Source organism: Hyla sarda, chromosome 8 (assembly GCF_029499605.1).
Source record: "Hyla sarda isolate aHylSar1 chromosome 8, aHylSar1.hap1, whole genome shotgun sequence".
Classification (NCBI taxonomy): Eukaryota; Metazoa; Chordata; class Amphibia; order Anura; family Hylidae; genus Hyla; species Hyla sarda.
In genome coordinates, this window is record NC_079196.1 from 186658053 (window position 1) to 186673550 (window position 15498).

The 15498-nt window shown below is 43.7% G+C and overlaps 1 protein-coding gene across 6 annotated transcripts in view; it reads left to right on the top strand.

The window, feature by feature from the left end:
* USP42 (ubiquitin specific peptidase 42) overlaps window positions 1–15498 on the top strand; it is a 57567-nt gene that overhangs the window by 295 nt on the left and 41774 nt on the right. For 2 of the 6 annotated variants that reach the window (XM_056536024.1, XM_056536029.1), the window contains exons 2-4: window positions 7363–7591; window positions 9512–9721; window positions 12335–12445. In XM_056536024.1, the coding sequence (XP_056391999.1) occupies window positions 7372–7591; window positions 9512–9721; window positions 12335–12445 (541 nt within the window). In that variant the 5' untranslated portion in view covers window positions 7363–7371. Of the gene's footprint in view, window positions 1–77; window positions 181–7362; window positions 7592–9511; window positions 9722–10165; window positions 10429–12334; window positions 12446–15498 lie in introns of those variants that run through there. The other 4 variants (XM_056536025.1, XM_056536026.1, XM_056536028.1 and 1 more) reach the window with 4 other exon arrangements.

Below are 15498 nucleotides of genomic sequence, written 5' to 3' on the forward strand. Positions count from 1 at the left end.
CAGTCAGGTGGCCCCGCGGAGCTGTCAGCTGCTCAGAGCGCTTAATGGCTGTGAATGGGCTACGTGATGGGAAGCATGGTGGGGATGGAGGCGGGAAGCGTGTGCTGGTGCTGAGCATCCATAGCGGGATGTGTGTGAGAAGTGACACCTATACACTGCTGTGTGACTACTATCTAACTTGTATGTATACACTATATATATCTCTATCTATCTCACTCACGGGCCACTTTATTAGGTACACCTTGCCAAGGTTCACAGTTACTGCAGCTGCACATCCATGATCTCCTGTCCACTACATCCCAGTGGTGATCTATTATTGTGATCTCATTGTTGTGTATGAGGTGATGTGGTGCATTATCCTGCTGGAAGTAGTCATCAGAAGATGGGACTGCTGTTTATTAAGGGTGCGGACACGGTCAGCAAGAATACTCACCTCCTGTCATGTTTAAATGATGCTAAAATGTAAGGAAGGGGCACAAAGTGTGCCAAGAAAATGTCTTCCACACAATAACAACACACATGACAATGACTCCAGTCACCAGATCACAATGCAATAGATCACGTTTGGATTGGGGATAGGGTGTTTTTGGAGGAGTACCTCTTTAAATCCTCACTCTTCCCCTTGTCTTTAGAACATCTACATGCCTAAATGCATTGAGATGCTGCCATGTGCCATGTGATTGGCTCCTTAGCCATTTGTATTGACAAGAATTTAACCCCTTAAATGGGTATTCCACTGCCCCAGAATTCGGAACATTTAGTTGTGAACGCTGAGTGAGTGCTTCAGGGTTTGCCATGCCCCTTGTGGTGTCAAGCCACGCCTCCTCAGTGCAAGCCTATGGGAGGGGGTGTTTCATATTCCATGCCCCCTCCCATAGACTTGCATTGGGGGTCGTGGTGACACCTGAAGCCCGCACCTAGCGTTCGGCACTACATTTTCCGAATGCTGGGGCAGTGGAGTACACCTTTAAGGACACCTTTTCTGTTTTTGCACTTTTTTTTTTTTTTCTCCTTTACCTTTTAAAAAATCATAATTCTTTCAACTTTGCATCTAAAAATCCAAATGATGGCTTATTTTTTGCTCCACCAATTCTACTTTGTAATGAATCCGTCATTTTACCCAAAAATCTACAGCAAAATGGAAAAAGAATCATTGTGCGACAAAATTGAAGAAAAAAAATGCCATTTTGTAACTTTTGGGGGCTTCCGTTTCTACCCAGTAAATTTTTCGGTAAAAATGACACCTTATCTTTATTCTGTAGGTCAATACGATTAAAATGATACCCTACTTATATAGGTTTGATTTTGTCTTACTGCTTGAAAAAATCATAACTGCATGCATGAAAATTAATACGTTTTAAAATTGTCATCGTCTGACCCCTATAACGACTTCTTGATCGCTTTTTATTCATTTTTTTCTCTTTTTCATGATATAAAGTGACCAAAAATACGCTATTTTGGACTCTGGAATATTTTTACGTGTACGTGGTTTAATTAACAACATATTTTTTTATAATTCGGATATTTCCACACTCGGCGATACCACATACAGTAGTCCCTCAACATACGATGGTAATCCTTTCCAAACTGACCGTCGTATGTTGAGGGATCCGTGCAATGTAAAGTATAGGACAGTGGTCTACAACCTGCAGACCTCCAGATGTTGCAAAGCTACAACACCCAGCGCTGTCCGGGCATGCTGAGAGTTGTAGTTTTGCAACATCTGGAGTTCCGCAGGTTGTAGACCACTGTTAGAGGAAGTTGTACTCGCCTGTCCCCGCCACTCCGGACCGTCACCGCTGTCCGGGATGTCGCCATCCATCGCTGTCCCCGGGGTGTCCCCGACGCTCCGGCAAGGCCTCTGCTTCCCCGGCATCCTCACTCTCCGTCGCCGCCATCACGTCGCTACGCATGCCGCTCCTATTGGATGACGGGACGGCGTGCGCAGCGATGTGATGAGGTCGATGGAGAGTGCCGACGATGCAGGGATCCCAAAGAGGATGCGCCGGAGCCCCGAGGACAGGTAAGTGATCGTCACCGGAGCTCACGGGGCACCGCTTTTTTCTATTTTTATTTATTTTATTTTTTTTTTAAAGGGAGAAAGGACGTGATTTAAACTTTATTAAGTGAGGGGCTAAATGATCTTTTTTTTTTTTTTTTATTATAATTATTATTATAATTTTTTTTTTTTTTTAAGCAATGTTATAGCCCATAACACTGCACACACTGATCTTTTACATTGATCATTGTTATCCCATAGGATAACATTGATCAATTATTCTGCCACTTGACTGCTCATGGCTGTATCTCGGGCACTGAGCAGTCATTCAGCGATTGGACAGCGAGGAGGAAGGTAGGAACCCTCCTTGGGTCCTGCAGCTGTTCGGGGTGCCGCGATTTTGCCGCAGCGGTCCTGAAAAGCCCACTGAGCTAGCCGCAATATGTTTACTTTCACTTTAGACGCGGCGGTCAACTATTAGCCACGGGTCCCTGCCATTATTAGAGGCCGGGCCCGACCTGCTATGACGCGGGGCCATGCTGCGGCCCCCTCGTTATAGAAAAGGAGCGGGCTCCGGGCGTACAGGTAAGCCCTGGGCCCTTAAGAGGTTTATCAGGTGTAACCAATAAAGTGGGCCATGTGTGCATGTACACGTATATTGTGTATATTTTTATCAGGTATCTATAATGATCGCCCGATTATCGGTTTGGCCGATATTCACGATTTTGGACATTATAGGTATTGGCAATCAACTTGCCGATATGCTGATAATGCCCGGCCCCCCCAGCCCGAGAGACAACCGCTGCCACCCCATTGCCTCCCCCATCCCCGGTTTTATAATTACCTGTTCCCAGGGTCCACGATACTTCTGGCTCCTGCAGCGTCCTGCGCTGTTGCTGTGCAATGACGTCCTCAACGCGACGTCACCGTCAGTGCGCACTGTGACAGCGCAGGCCGCCGCCGGAGCCAGAAGTATCGCGGACCCCGGGAACAGGTAATTATAAAACCGGGGATGGAGGAGGCAATGGGTCAGTGTCGGTGGTTGGACTCGGGAGGACCCCAGGACAGGCAGGGGGAGAGAAGCGGGTGGCGGTGGCCTCTGGCCCCGCAAAAGCCACTGCAGTTCATTGATTTAAAGCGCCCGCTTTAAATCATTAATCTGCAACGGCTTCTGCGGGGGATAGCCGATAACTTATACCGGAATATCTGTATAAGTTATCGGCCTGAAAGGTCACAGATTATCGGTATTGGTCGATCCCTAGAATCTATTAAAACATTAAATCTGGGCTAAATGGCAGTGCTGTATTATGGTCAGTTGTCAGAAAACACCAAAACACCCCCGTAGGAACCTTTTTTAAACAAAATCTGTCATCAGTTTCACCTGTTCGAACCTGTCAGTACAGGCAAGTAGTGCAGGTGACACTGACAACAATATTTACTTGGTCCCATTCCGTGCTCTGGTTCTCCATCTTCAGTATCTACCATTTTGGGGCCGACTTGGAGCATGGGTGTAGCTTCATGACATCACCGCTGCTGTTTGAAAACATTGGGACCTAGAAAAGAAGCAGCAGCAGGGATGTGGAATTTCTATCGGGACTAGCAGTTTTGGGCGCCGGGCAGGTGAATTTGTCCAGCCCTTAGCCCGGCTTCGGGCAAGCAGGGCCGGACCTGACAAGTGCGGCGGCGATCTGCAATCTGTATGGAGCGGGCTGCCGACTCCTGCCCGCTCCATACTCCGCAGCCTGTATCCTCGGAAGCAGAGCAGGGGAGATGAGAAGCTGTGAATGTGTCTTCTCTCCCCTGCTCTGCAGACGTGCGGGGGGAGATGAGGGGGCGTGGCTTCTTGCTCCCCGTGCCGACCTGCGTCCTCTGCCTTCACTCCCCCCAGCTGTAGCTTCGGAGAGCTGAGGGGAGGAGGCGCGTCTGCACGGGGAGATGAATGCGGCGCTCACAGGGGAGTATGGAGTGGGCTCGGGATTCCTGCCCGCTCCATACTTTGCAGCCCCCGGCTGTTCTCAGTAGCCGGGGGCCGCCGCTAATAGCCGCGGCTGGCTATTAACCCTTTAGATCGCCGCTGTCAAAGCTGACAGCAGTGTCTAAAGGGAGATGTGAATGCTCCCTGGTGGGCTAGTGGGGTGGATCGCCCCCCTGCAGCGCGATCGCAGGGGGGCGATCCACTATATGGAGGTAGCCGGAGGGCTTACCTCTGTTCCCTGCTGTCCCGCTCTGTCATTGATAGATCCTGGCTGGACCAGGCTCTATCAATGGATCACAGAGTACACAGATTAATAGAGATCAATAGAACTCTATTCATCTGTCTGAGGAATCTAATGATTCCTCATATAAGTGTAATAAAGTGTAAAAAAAAAAAAAGTTTTAATAAAAGTCTGAAAGACACACATTAACCCAGTGGTCTTCAAACTGTGCCCCTCCAGATGTTACAAAACTACAATTCCCAGCATGCCAGGACAGCCGTTGGCTGTCCGGGCATGCTGGAAGTTGTAGTTTTGCAACATCTGGAGGGCCACAGTTTGAAGACCGCTGCATTAACCCCTTCCATGTTAAAAGTTCAAATCACCCCCTTTTCCTATATAAAAACATATAAACATATTTGGTATCGCTTTGTGCGTAATTGTACAACCTATTAAAATATAACATTATGTATCCCCTACCGTAAATGTAAAAAAATACCAAACCACAGATTTGCAATTTTTAGATTATCCCAGAAAAAAAAGTTAAAAAGCGATTAAAAAGTCAGATCAATACTAAAATGGTACCGATACAAAAAACAGATTATGGCGCAAAACATGAGCCATCATACAGCCTGGTATGCGGAAAAAAATAAAGCTACAGGGGTTAAAAAAAAAAAAATTTGAAAAAGTTCAGAATTAGTAAAACATGACGTAAACGATACAAATCTGGTATCGCTGTAATCAGGCGCCTAAAGTATAAAACTAGCAGGTTATCTGACCACAAGGTAAATGGCGCAGAAAAGAAAAACCACCAAATCTGCAAAATTATCTTTTACTATTTCAATTTCACTTCCCTTAATATATATATATTTTTTTGGTTCAGAGAATGTTATTGAAAAATTAAAAGGTATCATTATAGTAGGTAGTTATGGCTATTATAGGGCGAGGAGGAAAAAACGACAGTGTAAAAGCGAAAATTGGCCGGGACAAGTGGATCGTCATGAGGGACAAGTAGATTTTGCTCCATTTTAGTCCTGTGGACAAGTAGTTTTTTTATAAAATTTCCACACCCCTGAGCAGCGGTGACATCTGTAAGCTCCGGCTATACTCTAAGCTGGCCCCAAAACAGAAGATAGCGAGAGAAGAGGCACATAGAATGGGATCAAATAAGTATCGTTGTCATCAGTGTCACCTGCACTACCTCTCTCTACCGACAGGTTAATGCAGGTGACACTGATGAGATTTCCTTTAAAACAATGAATATACGTATGTGATCCCACAAATGTGAATACACAAAACTAAGCACATGACCATGAGATGGCGCAAACCAAGGAGTATGAGGTAACAGAACAGAGTATGAGAAATTGTAAAGAGTTAAGTGCAGGGCTGTGGAATTCCTATCGCCCAACGCCCGGGACATGCAGTTCCGAGCACCGTGCAGGTGAATTTTTCCAGCCCTTAGCCTGACTTCGGGGGCCGGACCTGACAAGCCTGTATGAAGCGGCCTACAGACTCCTGCCTGCTCCGTACTCTGCAGCCCCCGGCTGATTTCAGTAGCTGGGGGCCGCCGCTAATAGCCAGCTGTTATTTTGTGACGGGCGAGAGTAACGGGAGAATTACTGCATGCACTATTTCTCCCGTTCATTCGCCCGTCACAAAATAGCGGCCGTTATTTATAACGAGTTAAAACGGCTATTAGAAAAATACCGTAGACTATATAATGGGATTTTCTAACGGCCGATTTCCTAACGGGGGTTCGTAACGGAAGTGTTTTTATAGTGTGAAAGCAGCCTTAGCTCATTAGCTCAACCACAAGGTAATTGGCGTAGAAATGAAAACCACCAAATTTGCAAATCATTTCACAGATTATATATATAATCTATTAAAATTAAATTAAATATAAAAATATTTTTTGGGGGGTTCAGAGAAGGTTATTGAAAAATTAAAAGGTATCCTTATAGTAGTTAGTTATGGCTATCATAGGGCGATGAGGAAAATACGAGAGTGTAAAAGTGAAAATTGGCCCGGACAATTGGATCGTCATGATGGACAAGCAGATTTTGCTCCATTTTAGTCCCGTGGACAAGTAGTTTTTTATTTCCACACCCCTGAAGTGCCACCTTGAGACCTTTCCCATACAATCAGTGTCCTTGCATGTAAATACATAAAAAGTGCAAGAAAACACGATCAATTAAAAATGTAATTAAAGAAATAAAGTACAAACAGGAAATGACGACAAAGGTGTAATACCAAGATCCTGTTCTCCCAGAATGGGTGCACAGAACAGTCAGTGCCCATGGTGACCCATGTCCAACTCTGAGACACAACATCATGTAGATGTGTATGGGAGTCACAAGTTAAAACAAGAGGAAAAATTATGATTAAAGCAAAACTATTTGAAATAGTGATAACAAGTCCTTACGTATTAAAGACAGAAGTAGCTGCTAGAAGCTCTAAATCACTTGATACATAGAGGACAGCTGTTCTGCACAGTGCACTGGTGATAACATGGAGCCACCCTCACCTGGTGTCCAGAGGAGCAGCTAGTCCTCACACAGGTAAAGAACAGTACCATATCATACTGTAGGGAGGCGCTACAAGACAGCAAATCACTGTATATACCTCTGTAATAAAGGGGTTTTACCTGTGAAATGCCTTCTGAGTGGGCAGATCTTCCAGCTCACTTGAGCTATGAATCCTGACTGCATTGTATGTTGTGTGGCTTCAAGTGACTTTGGGGGAAATATATCAAAACCTGAGCAGAGGATAAATGTAGCCAGTTGCCTATAGCAACCAATAACATTGCGTCTTTAAGTCTGGAAAATGCTTTTATTTTTCAGAGGCAATCTTGTTGCTATGGGCTACTGGTCAACACATCCTCAGCTCTGGTTTTGATAAATCTCCCCCAATGTTCCAGAAAAGACCATTGTATGTTAAAAATATTGTAACCCATTGGGATTGTAATAGAATATGCAGGGGGTGGGATGCTCGGGGCAATATTCTGTGAGGAAACTCTGGGTTTTGGGCATCACATAGATGGTCTGTGCAATGTTTAGGGAGGGGAAACAGGTCACAGTAACAACAAGTTCCCCCACCCTTTTATGGTATCAATATTCCTTAATTTCTGTGTTTGGTAATATTTCCTTTTCTTGCCTTTTTTCTTTCTCAAAGTGTCAAACCATGACCATCATAGATAAAGTTTCTTCAGTGACTGCAGCATGCCGGAATCAGCTTTACAAGCCAATGGCACCGTCGTCTGGAGACAAGGACACAGGTTCGCCAGTTTGGGGCATAGTATCTTCCCCAGCTAAAATTTCTCTTGGGCCAGTACCTGGTGCTGCCGTCTACTCCAGCTCATATGTTCCTGAAAAGCCTGAGCCTTCAGAGCAATCTGATCCACGTAAGAACTGGCTCATGTTTTAAAGGGAAAGTAATGACTGTTTCTTAATAACTTCTTGTAACTGCACTATAAACCTGTTTGTTGAGAAGTTGGTGCCATAAATGTGTATGTATTTTAGGTGGTCTGCAGTGCTTTAAAGCAAAAAGACAGATGGCTGAGTAAGCAGAATTGAAGTTATGTGCGATATTCTTGCATTTTGGCCATTACTATTTCTTTACAGGACATCAGATGCTTTAATAAGATGACTTTATATGTGACAGCATTTCCACTAAGGAATCCTGCAATCGGAATATCCGCTAGCAGGTTATCTTGTTAACCGTTAAGGTCAATGGATATCAACATTATCTGAGTGATTTGTGAGCCTCTCCTCCCCATTAAGTGACTGATGGGCTGCTGCGTATAGTATATGTGGAAAAAGGAAGGGGGAGTGTTTTGTTAAAAATAATAATAATAAATTTACACCAGGCTTATAACTGTTTCTCATGTATTCTTTGATAGCTTTTCTGGCCCTTTTTTTTATTTTTTAATTTAATTTATTTATTTTTTGGTGAATTTCAACTAATTGTGCACCTATCCCCATACTCTGTTCTCTTTGAACATATCTCTCGAAAAGGTAGCATGAGTTTATTGAAGAGACCCCACTTTTTTCACATTTTGTGTTGCAGTCTTGTGTTAAAATAAACAAAATTCACACTTTCCCCCAAATGCACTTCTGATAATGGAAATCAGAATTTTAGAATTTTTTTTTTCTTTTTAGCAAATTTATTAAAAAGGGAAAACAAAAATATCACATGAGCATAAGTATTAGACGCTTCAAATTTAACTTTGGCTCCTCCCATATCTCTTGATTGGACCCACATCTGGCAAATTCAGTGATTGGACATGATTTAGAAAGACACAGGCCTCTCCATAAGGTCTCACAGCACAGCTGACGATCTATATCAGTGTATGCCAATCCATGAGGAGGAAATAACTGCCTGTAGAGCCCTGACAGGATAGTGTGACTCCACAGATCTGGTGAATGGTAGAAAGAATGTTTGGAACAACCAGGACTCTTCCTAGAGCTGGTCGCCCCACTAAACAAAGTAATTGCTGAGACCCAAAGTTCCTGTATGAAGGTGGCTGATTTCAGCAAAGTGTCGAGAAGGACACTCTTAGCCCCTCTTTAACTTGCCTACAGAGCTTTGTACATCTATCAAGGAGAGACTGGGGGTGGTGGGCTGAGCGTCAAGTAAGGAGGTGTGTTAGGCTGTGGCTCTTGAGCAGCTTGGCTCCACCTTCTTGACTCTCTGCTGAGAAGTAAGCAATTTTGAGTTTGGCAACTACAATCAGCCCCAGGAAAGGTACAGTTTCCTTTTATACCCTAAGGCTAGGTTCAGACTACGAAATCTCCGGGCAGAAAATTTCCAATCGGAGATTCCGAGTGCGGCCAGCGCTGACCTGAATCAGTCGGCGCTAGGACCGCGCAGACACTGCAGTCTCCGATAGACTGCAATGTGTTCCGCACGGATTTCCGCCTGAAGAAAGAGCAACGCCATTCTTCAGGTGGAAATTTCCAAGCGGATTTTCGGTTCTCAAATTCCGAAGTGTGAATTTGTGAACGGAAACCCATTCACTACACTATTCATTTTAGCAAGAGGAATTTCCGCCTGCAATTTCAAAGCGGAACTGCAGGTGAAAATTCTGTAGTGTGAACCTAGCCTTACAGCTAGCCAGTGAAGTCTGCAGCTCTTAGCGATCTCAGAGTACAGGTTCCCAGCTATGGTACTGACATGATCTGCTTTATATTACGTTACTTATTTAATTCTGTGGTTTATATTTTTACTTGTTCATTTGGACAAAGGTGTAGACTTCTTATTTTTATGATTGACCTTTGTTTGGAATATGCATCATTGACTCTGCCATCATTTTATTTTTCAGCATTGGCAATTCCAGGGGATGGCATAAATCCACCACAGAAGATCCTTTTCCCAGCAGAGAAGCTGAGACTAAGATGGCAGCGGATTCAAAAGGTTGGAGCTGGTCTCCAAAACCTTGGCAATACCTGCTTTGTGAATTCAGTTCTGCAGTGTTTAACATACACTGCACCTCTTGCAAACTACATGCTCACTCGAGAGCACTCCAAGACTTGTGAGTATGACTTCTCATATACTCCTCAGTTTGCTCAGTTGACTGAGGTCCTGAGTGGGCAACCTCCTGTTCAGCTTTAATTGCTGCAAGGTCAATCTTGGCTTGTTATTTACAGTACCTTAAGCCACAGCATATTGGGTGCTGTAGTCCTATAACAGCCAATGATCAGATGGTTGTTTGCTCCTGTTTTATGCTGTGACATCAGTATTAGGAAGTAATGGTATGGATGATGGTGTCCTATAGGCGCATCTCCTAACAAAATGTGATGTTTTCTTTTTGCTCATTCACTAGTCCTATATACATCCAGTCTAACTGTACCCCAGTGGGAAACAGAATACAATTACTTGACTAAAAGCCTGCAGCGAGGGAAATTGGAGGAAAGTGGGTTGTTTTTCTTTCAATTCAATTTCTACTCTGATCTCCCGTTTCCTTTAATGTTTCTAGCTGTAAGTTCTTGATGCTAAGCAGCACTGGCTTCAAGCAAGATTGCAACCTATTGCTAAACTTGTCCACTATAATCCTTGCCAGTGTCAGCAAACTTGCCCTGCTGTGCTGCGACACTTAAGTCCTTCCTTGAGCAAAGGCTCAGGAGAGCAAATGCTCACGTTATCTTGCTGTTCATCACCTACAAGCTATTTTGGAGTTTTTTGGCCCTGGACTCAAGGAGCAGCCCAGGATTTGGATGATACAGCCACCATTTTGGGCAGGTATATATTTTCTGCACATCAATGTCCAACAGCTACCCCCTCAAATAACTTCTACTGGTTTGTTTCTATACCAAACTTTCTTATGGTGGAACAGTTCAAATTGAGTGTTCTCCTAATCCTATATGCCCACATAGCCCACCCATACTATTTATTTAGGAGAGATGTCTTCCTGCTGCAGTTTAATATACGGTACTGTGCCTATTGACCCTTAAAGCCCAATTCTGAGATGAATACAGGTATGGGATCTATTAATGTGAATGCTTGGGGTTTTTCTGTACTGTGAGGCACTCTTCCTATATTTTTTATACATTTCCCTGTTGCTGCTCCTCTTGCACTTTTTTCATCCTTTTGCTTCTGAACACACTCTCTAGCTATCCTTGGCTTAGAGACCCCATACCTGTATACCTCTGTGACTTAAATTCTTTATAGCCCCAGATAACATAGCAGCCTATTGTTCAGGAGGCCTGATGCTTTAAGAAGGAATTAATAGAATTTACTATATATTGTTATACATTTTAATCCTGCCCCCTCCCCTTTTGGGTTTGTCATCATTTTGCTATGATGAATGCAAGGGCTGACCATCATCAGTTAGCTAGTGGAATGTACTATACTATATCCATATTTGATTGTTTACTAGCAGCAATCTCTGCAAAGTGCATGCAAGGAAGCAGTTGTACAGAGCCATAATAATGAATCATCAGAATACATTTAAATTGAAGAATTGAGCTGCATATGGGTTTAGACTAACTGCACTGCATTCTTACTAAACCAGATGGTATCGCTTGTAGGCTTGCATCATCCAGTCACTTAAAATCCAAATGTATTTGCTACAAATTGTTCCCACTTAGAGATGCCGTAGGCTCTCCTGACATGTCTATTTTAGTAACTAAAGCTATGGACACTTTTTTTTTTTTTTTTTTTTCTATTTTTTTTTTAAATTTTTTTTTTTTATAAAGATGTTTGTTCCTTTTGCTGCAATAAAACCTTTTTATCCATAGGTCTTTATTAAAATTTTTGCTTGTACAGCTTCTACAATATGCTGTATTAGCTTCATTTTCTCAATCTCCCACACAGCGGGTATGAATCTCCCATACAAACTGTCTGCTCCTTCCTTTATTCTCCAGCCTGTGTGAGCTGTCCTCCAGGATTCCTTCACCCCTGTCCACGATCTGAGGTTTTGTGTAACCACCACCCCTTTCTGTATTCACTGAATTCAATATGAAAATGTATTTTTACAGAAAACTAAGTACTGTGGAATGTATGTTCCAGAAGGGTGTTTATTGCCCAGAAATAGCCCAGGCTGAATAAAAAAGGGGGGGGAAAGCCTGAATATTTCAGACTCAATTTGCGTGTAAAACAAGCCCTTTTTCTCTGAGTAGCTAAATAGTAGGAACTTTTTATACAGTTTTCATTTTGCATTCGGGAAATGAACAATAAAAATTGTTGCAAAGATCCCCATAGTAGTTTCTCCTAAAATGGCAATGCTGGAATATATATTTTTTTTTATTCTGCTTATTGCATTTCCTCTTATTCCTCCTCGGTGTGAAATTGAATTGACAACTGAGCATGTAGGGAGACCTCCCATTAGGGCCTACATAATTTTTAAAGAATACAATTCTTTACTAAAACAGACATGCCAGGAGATAGGCGTCATTCTCTGTAAACAAATGTATCTCCGTTTTATTGCACTGAATGTAGCCATATTAAGTTTTTGCCACTAGGGGGTAATAAGGTGATAAGACTTAAGCTGTAGCTAAAATAGAACTACTATTCCAGTAAGTCTAGCATTCAGAATATCTGTAGAGTTGTAGGTTATGGTAAAAGACCAAAATGGCGTTGTTGGTAAATATGTAACATCCAGCTCTTTATAGTTGCTTATGTTTTGCTTTCATCTATTTGCTTTCAGGCCGTGAACAAGAATTCTGTATGATGTGTGTGATGCAATCTCATGTAGCACAAGCCCTTTGTAATTCCGGGGGAGTCATCAAGCCTAATAGTGTTATCAACGATCTTAGACGTAAGTTTCGATCTTTATCATAGCCTTTATAAAAAAAAAAAACATTAAAAAATGCAATCTTGCTGTTTGGTGAGGAACTTACAGGGATGCTAAAGTCCCCCATACACGCTGGAGCTTTTGCAAGGTCAGCTGACAGTTTGGTATGTAGGGGTCTCCCAAGAGAAGCCGAAGGCATTTTGGATTTTAACTGCCCAGTCTTTTTTTTTTTTTTTTTTTTTTTTTTTTTCCTCCTTGTAGAGAGAAGCTGCAAAGGTGTCTGGCAATGGCTTATCCCTCCTTTCTATTCAGCATGCATAAACACTTGGCTAAACAGAATCTGGAGGGATTCAGAGTTGTTTGCTGAGTGAATGTTTGTCAACAGCTTTTGTCTGTGTAGAGTTACATGCTGCCTCATTCCCCTCACTATATGTGGAGCAAATATCTGATGAGCAGCTTTTTATCCTCCCAGGAATTTAATCAGTCTGCCCTCACTGTAATAGTAATCTGGTCTCTACACTGTTGTCTTAGTCACCCTATACTCGTGTTTATATACAGCAGACAGAACTGGCAGAGCAGTATGTGGCAATAGAGAACTGTAGGCACTGTAGCTAAATTGTAGTCACAAAAAAGCGGGGAAACATCACCTATAGGTACTGACCCAAATACAGTCATGGCCGTAAATGTTGGTACCCCTGAAATTTTTCAAGAAAATGAAGTAACACATGACTATATACAGTGAGACATATTTGAGACAAAGGTGTCTGCCGTCATTGCTACTGTTTACCATAGGGTCTCTTGCAGCCGAAATTAGAGCATAAGAGATTTCACTGAAGCACAAGTACTAAAAAACTTTTAATAAAGATCAATTAAAACCAATTGTACCCTACTGATGAATGTAGTTGAACTAAAAAAAAATAACAAATAGGTTCATACAGCTAAAATGCTGCATGGATTTATCAAATATTAGTGAGACAACACAAGGACTCCAGACAATGATACCACAATATTTCAGTCTAATGCCACAACAAAAGAATGTATAAATAATTACCCAGCATACAAAAGTAAAGGTCTAGATATAACACGCCAATACAATATCACCACTACGTCCCAACATGTTTTCACCCGGTGAGTGCCCGGGATCTTCAGAGGACACACTGGGAACAAAAGAAAACTGAACCCATAACACATCTAACCCAAAAAATGTAGATTATGTATAATAATTAGATTATGTATTACACTGCTCAAAAAAAATAAAGGGAACACTAAGATAACGCATCCTAGATCTGAATGAACTAATCGTATGAAATACTTTCGTCTTTACATAGTTGATTGTGCTATAAACAAAATCAAACAAAAATGATCAATGGAAATCAAATTTATCAACCCATGGAGGTCTGGATATGGAGTCACACAAAATCACAGTGGAAAACCGCACTACAGGCTGATCCAACTTTGATGTAATGTCCTTAAAACAAGTCAAAATGAGGCTCAGTAGTGTGTGTGTGTGTGTGTGTGTGTGTGTGTGTGTGTGTCCTCCACATGCCCATATGACCTCCCTACAATGCCTGGGCATGCTCCTGATGAGGTGGTGGATGGTCTCCTGAGGGATGTCCTCCCAGACCTGGACTAAAGCATCCGCCAACTCCTGGACAGTTTGTGGTGCAATGTGGTGTTGGTGGATGGGGCAAGACACAATATCCCAGATGTGCTCAATCGGATTCAGGTCTGGGGAATGGGTGGGCCAGTCCATAGCATCAATGCCTTCCTCTTGCAGGAACTGATGACACACTCCAGCCACATGAGGTCTGGCATCGTCTTGCATTAGGAGGAACCCAGGGCCCAACCGCACCAGCATATGGTCTTGCAAGGGGTCGGAGGATCTCATCTCGGTACCTAATGGCAGTCAGGCTACCTCTGGCAAGCACATGGAGGGCAGTGCCCCCCCCCCCCCCCCCCCCCCCCTCTAAAGAATTGCCACCGCCAAACTGGTCATGCTGGAGGATGTTGCAGGCAGCAGAACGTTCTCCACGGCGTCTCCAGATTCTGTCATGTCACGTGCTCAGTGTGAACCTGCTTTCAAGCACAGGTGAAGAGTAGGGATCGACCGATATCGGGTTTTTTAGGGCCGATACGATAATCGTTACCGATATTCTGGTATAAGTTATCGGCTATTTATCCCCCCGCGACACTGCTGCAGATCATTGATTTAAAGCGGGCGCTTTAAATCAATTCACTGTAGTGGCTTTTGCGGTGCCATAGGCCGCCGCCACCCACTTCTCTCCCCCTGCCTGTCCGGGAGTCCTGAGACCTATCCTAGCCGCACCGCACCGGCCCCAATACCTCCCCCATCCCCGGTTTTATAATGACCTGTTCCCGGGGTCCACTACACATCTGGCTCCGGTGGCGTCCTCCTGAGCTGTCACTGTGCGCACTGACGGTGACGTCACGTCGCTCACGTCAAGGTAATTGCCGATACCGATAATACCCAAAATCGTGATTATCGGCCGATAATATTGGCCATACCGATAATCTGTTGATCACTAGTGAAGAGCACAGGGCACCAGTGGCGAATTTGCCAATCTTGGTGTTCTCTGGCAAATGCCAAAGTTCCTGCACTGTGTTAGTCTGTAAGCACAACCCCCACCTGTGGATGTCGGGCCCTCATACCACCCTCATGGAGTCTGTTTCTGACCGTTTGAATAGACACATGCACATTTGCGGCCTGCTGGAGGTCATTTTGCAGGGCTCTGGCAGTGCTCCTCCTTCTCCTCCTTGCACAAAGGGGAGGTAGCGGTCCTGCTGCTGGGTTATTGCCCTCCTATGGCCTCCTGATGTACTGGCCTGTCTTCTGGTAGCGCCTCCATGCTCTGGACACTACACTGACACACAGCAAACCTTGCCACAGCTCGCATTGATGTGCCATCCTGGATGAGCTGCACTACCTGAGCCACTTGTGTGGGTTGTATACTCCGTCTCATGCTACCACCAACATTCAAAAGTGACCAAAACATCAGCCAGGAAGCATAGGAACTGAGAAGTGGTCTGTGGTGACCACCTGCAGAACCACTCCTTTA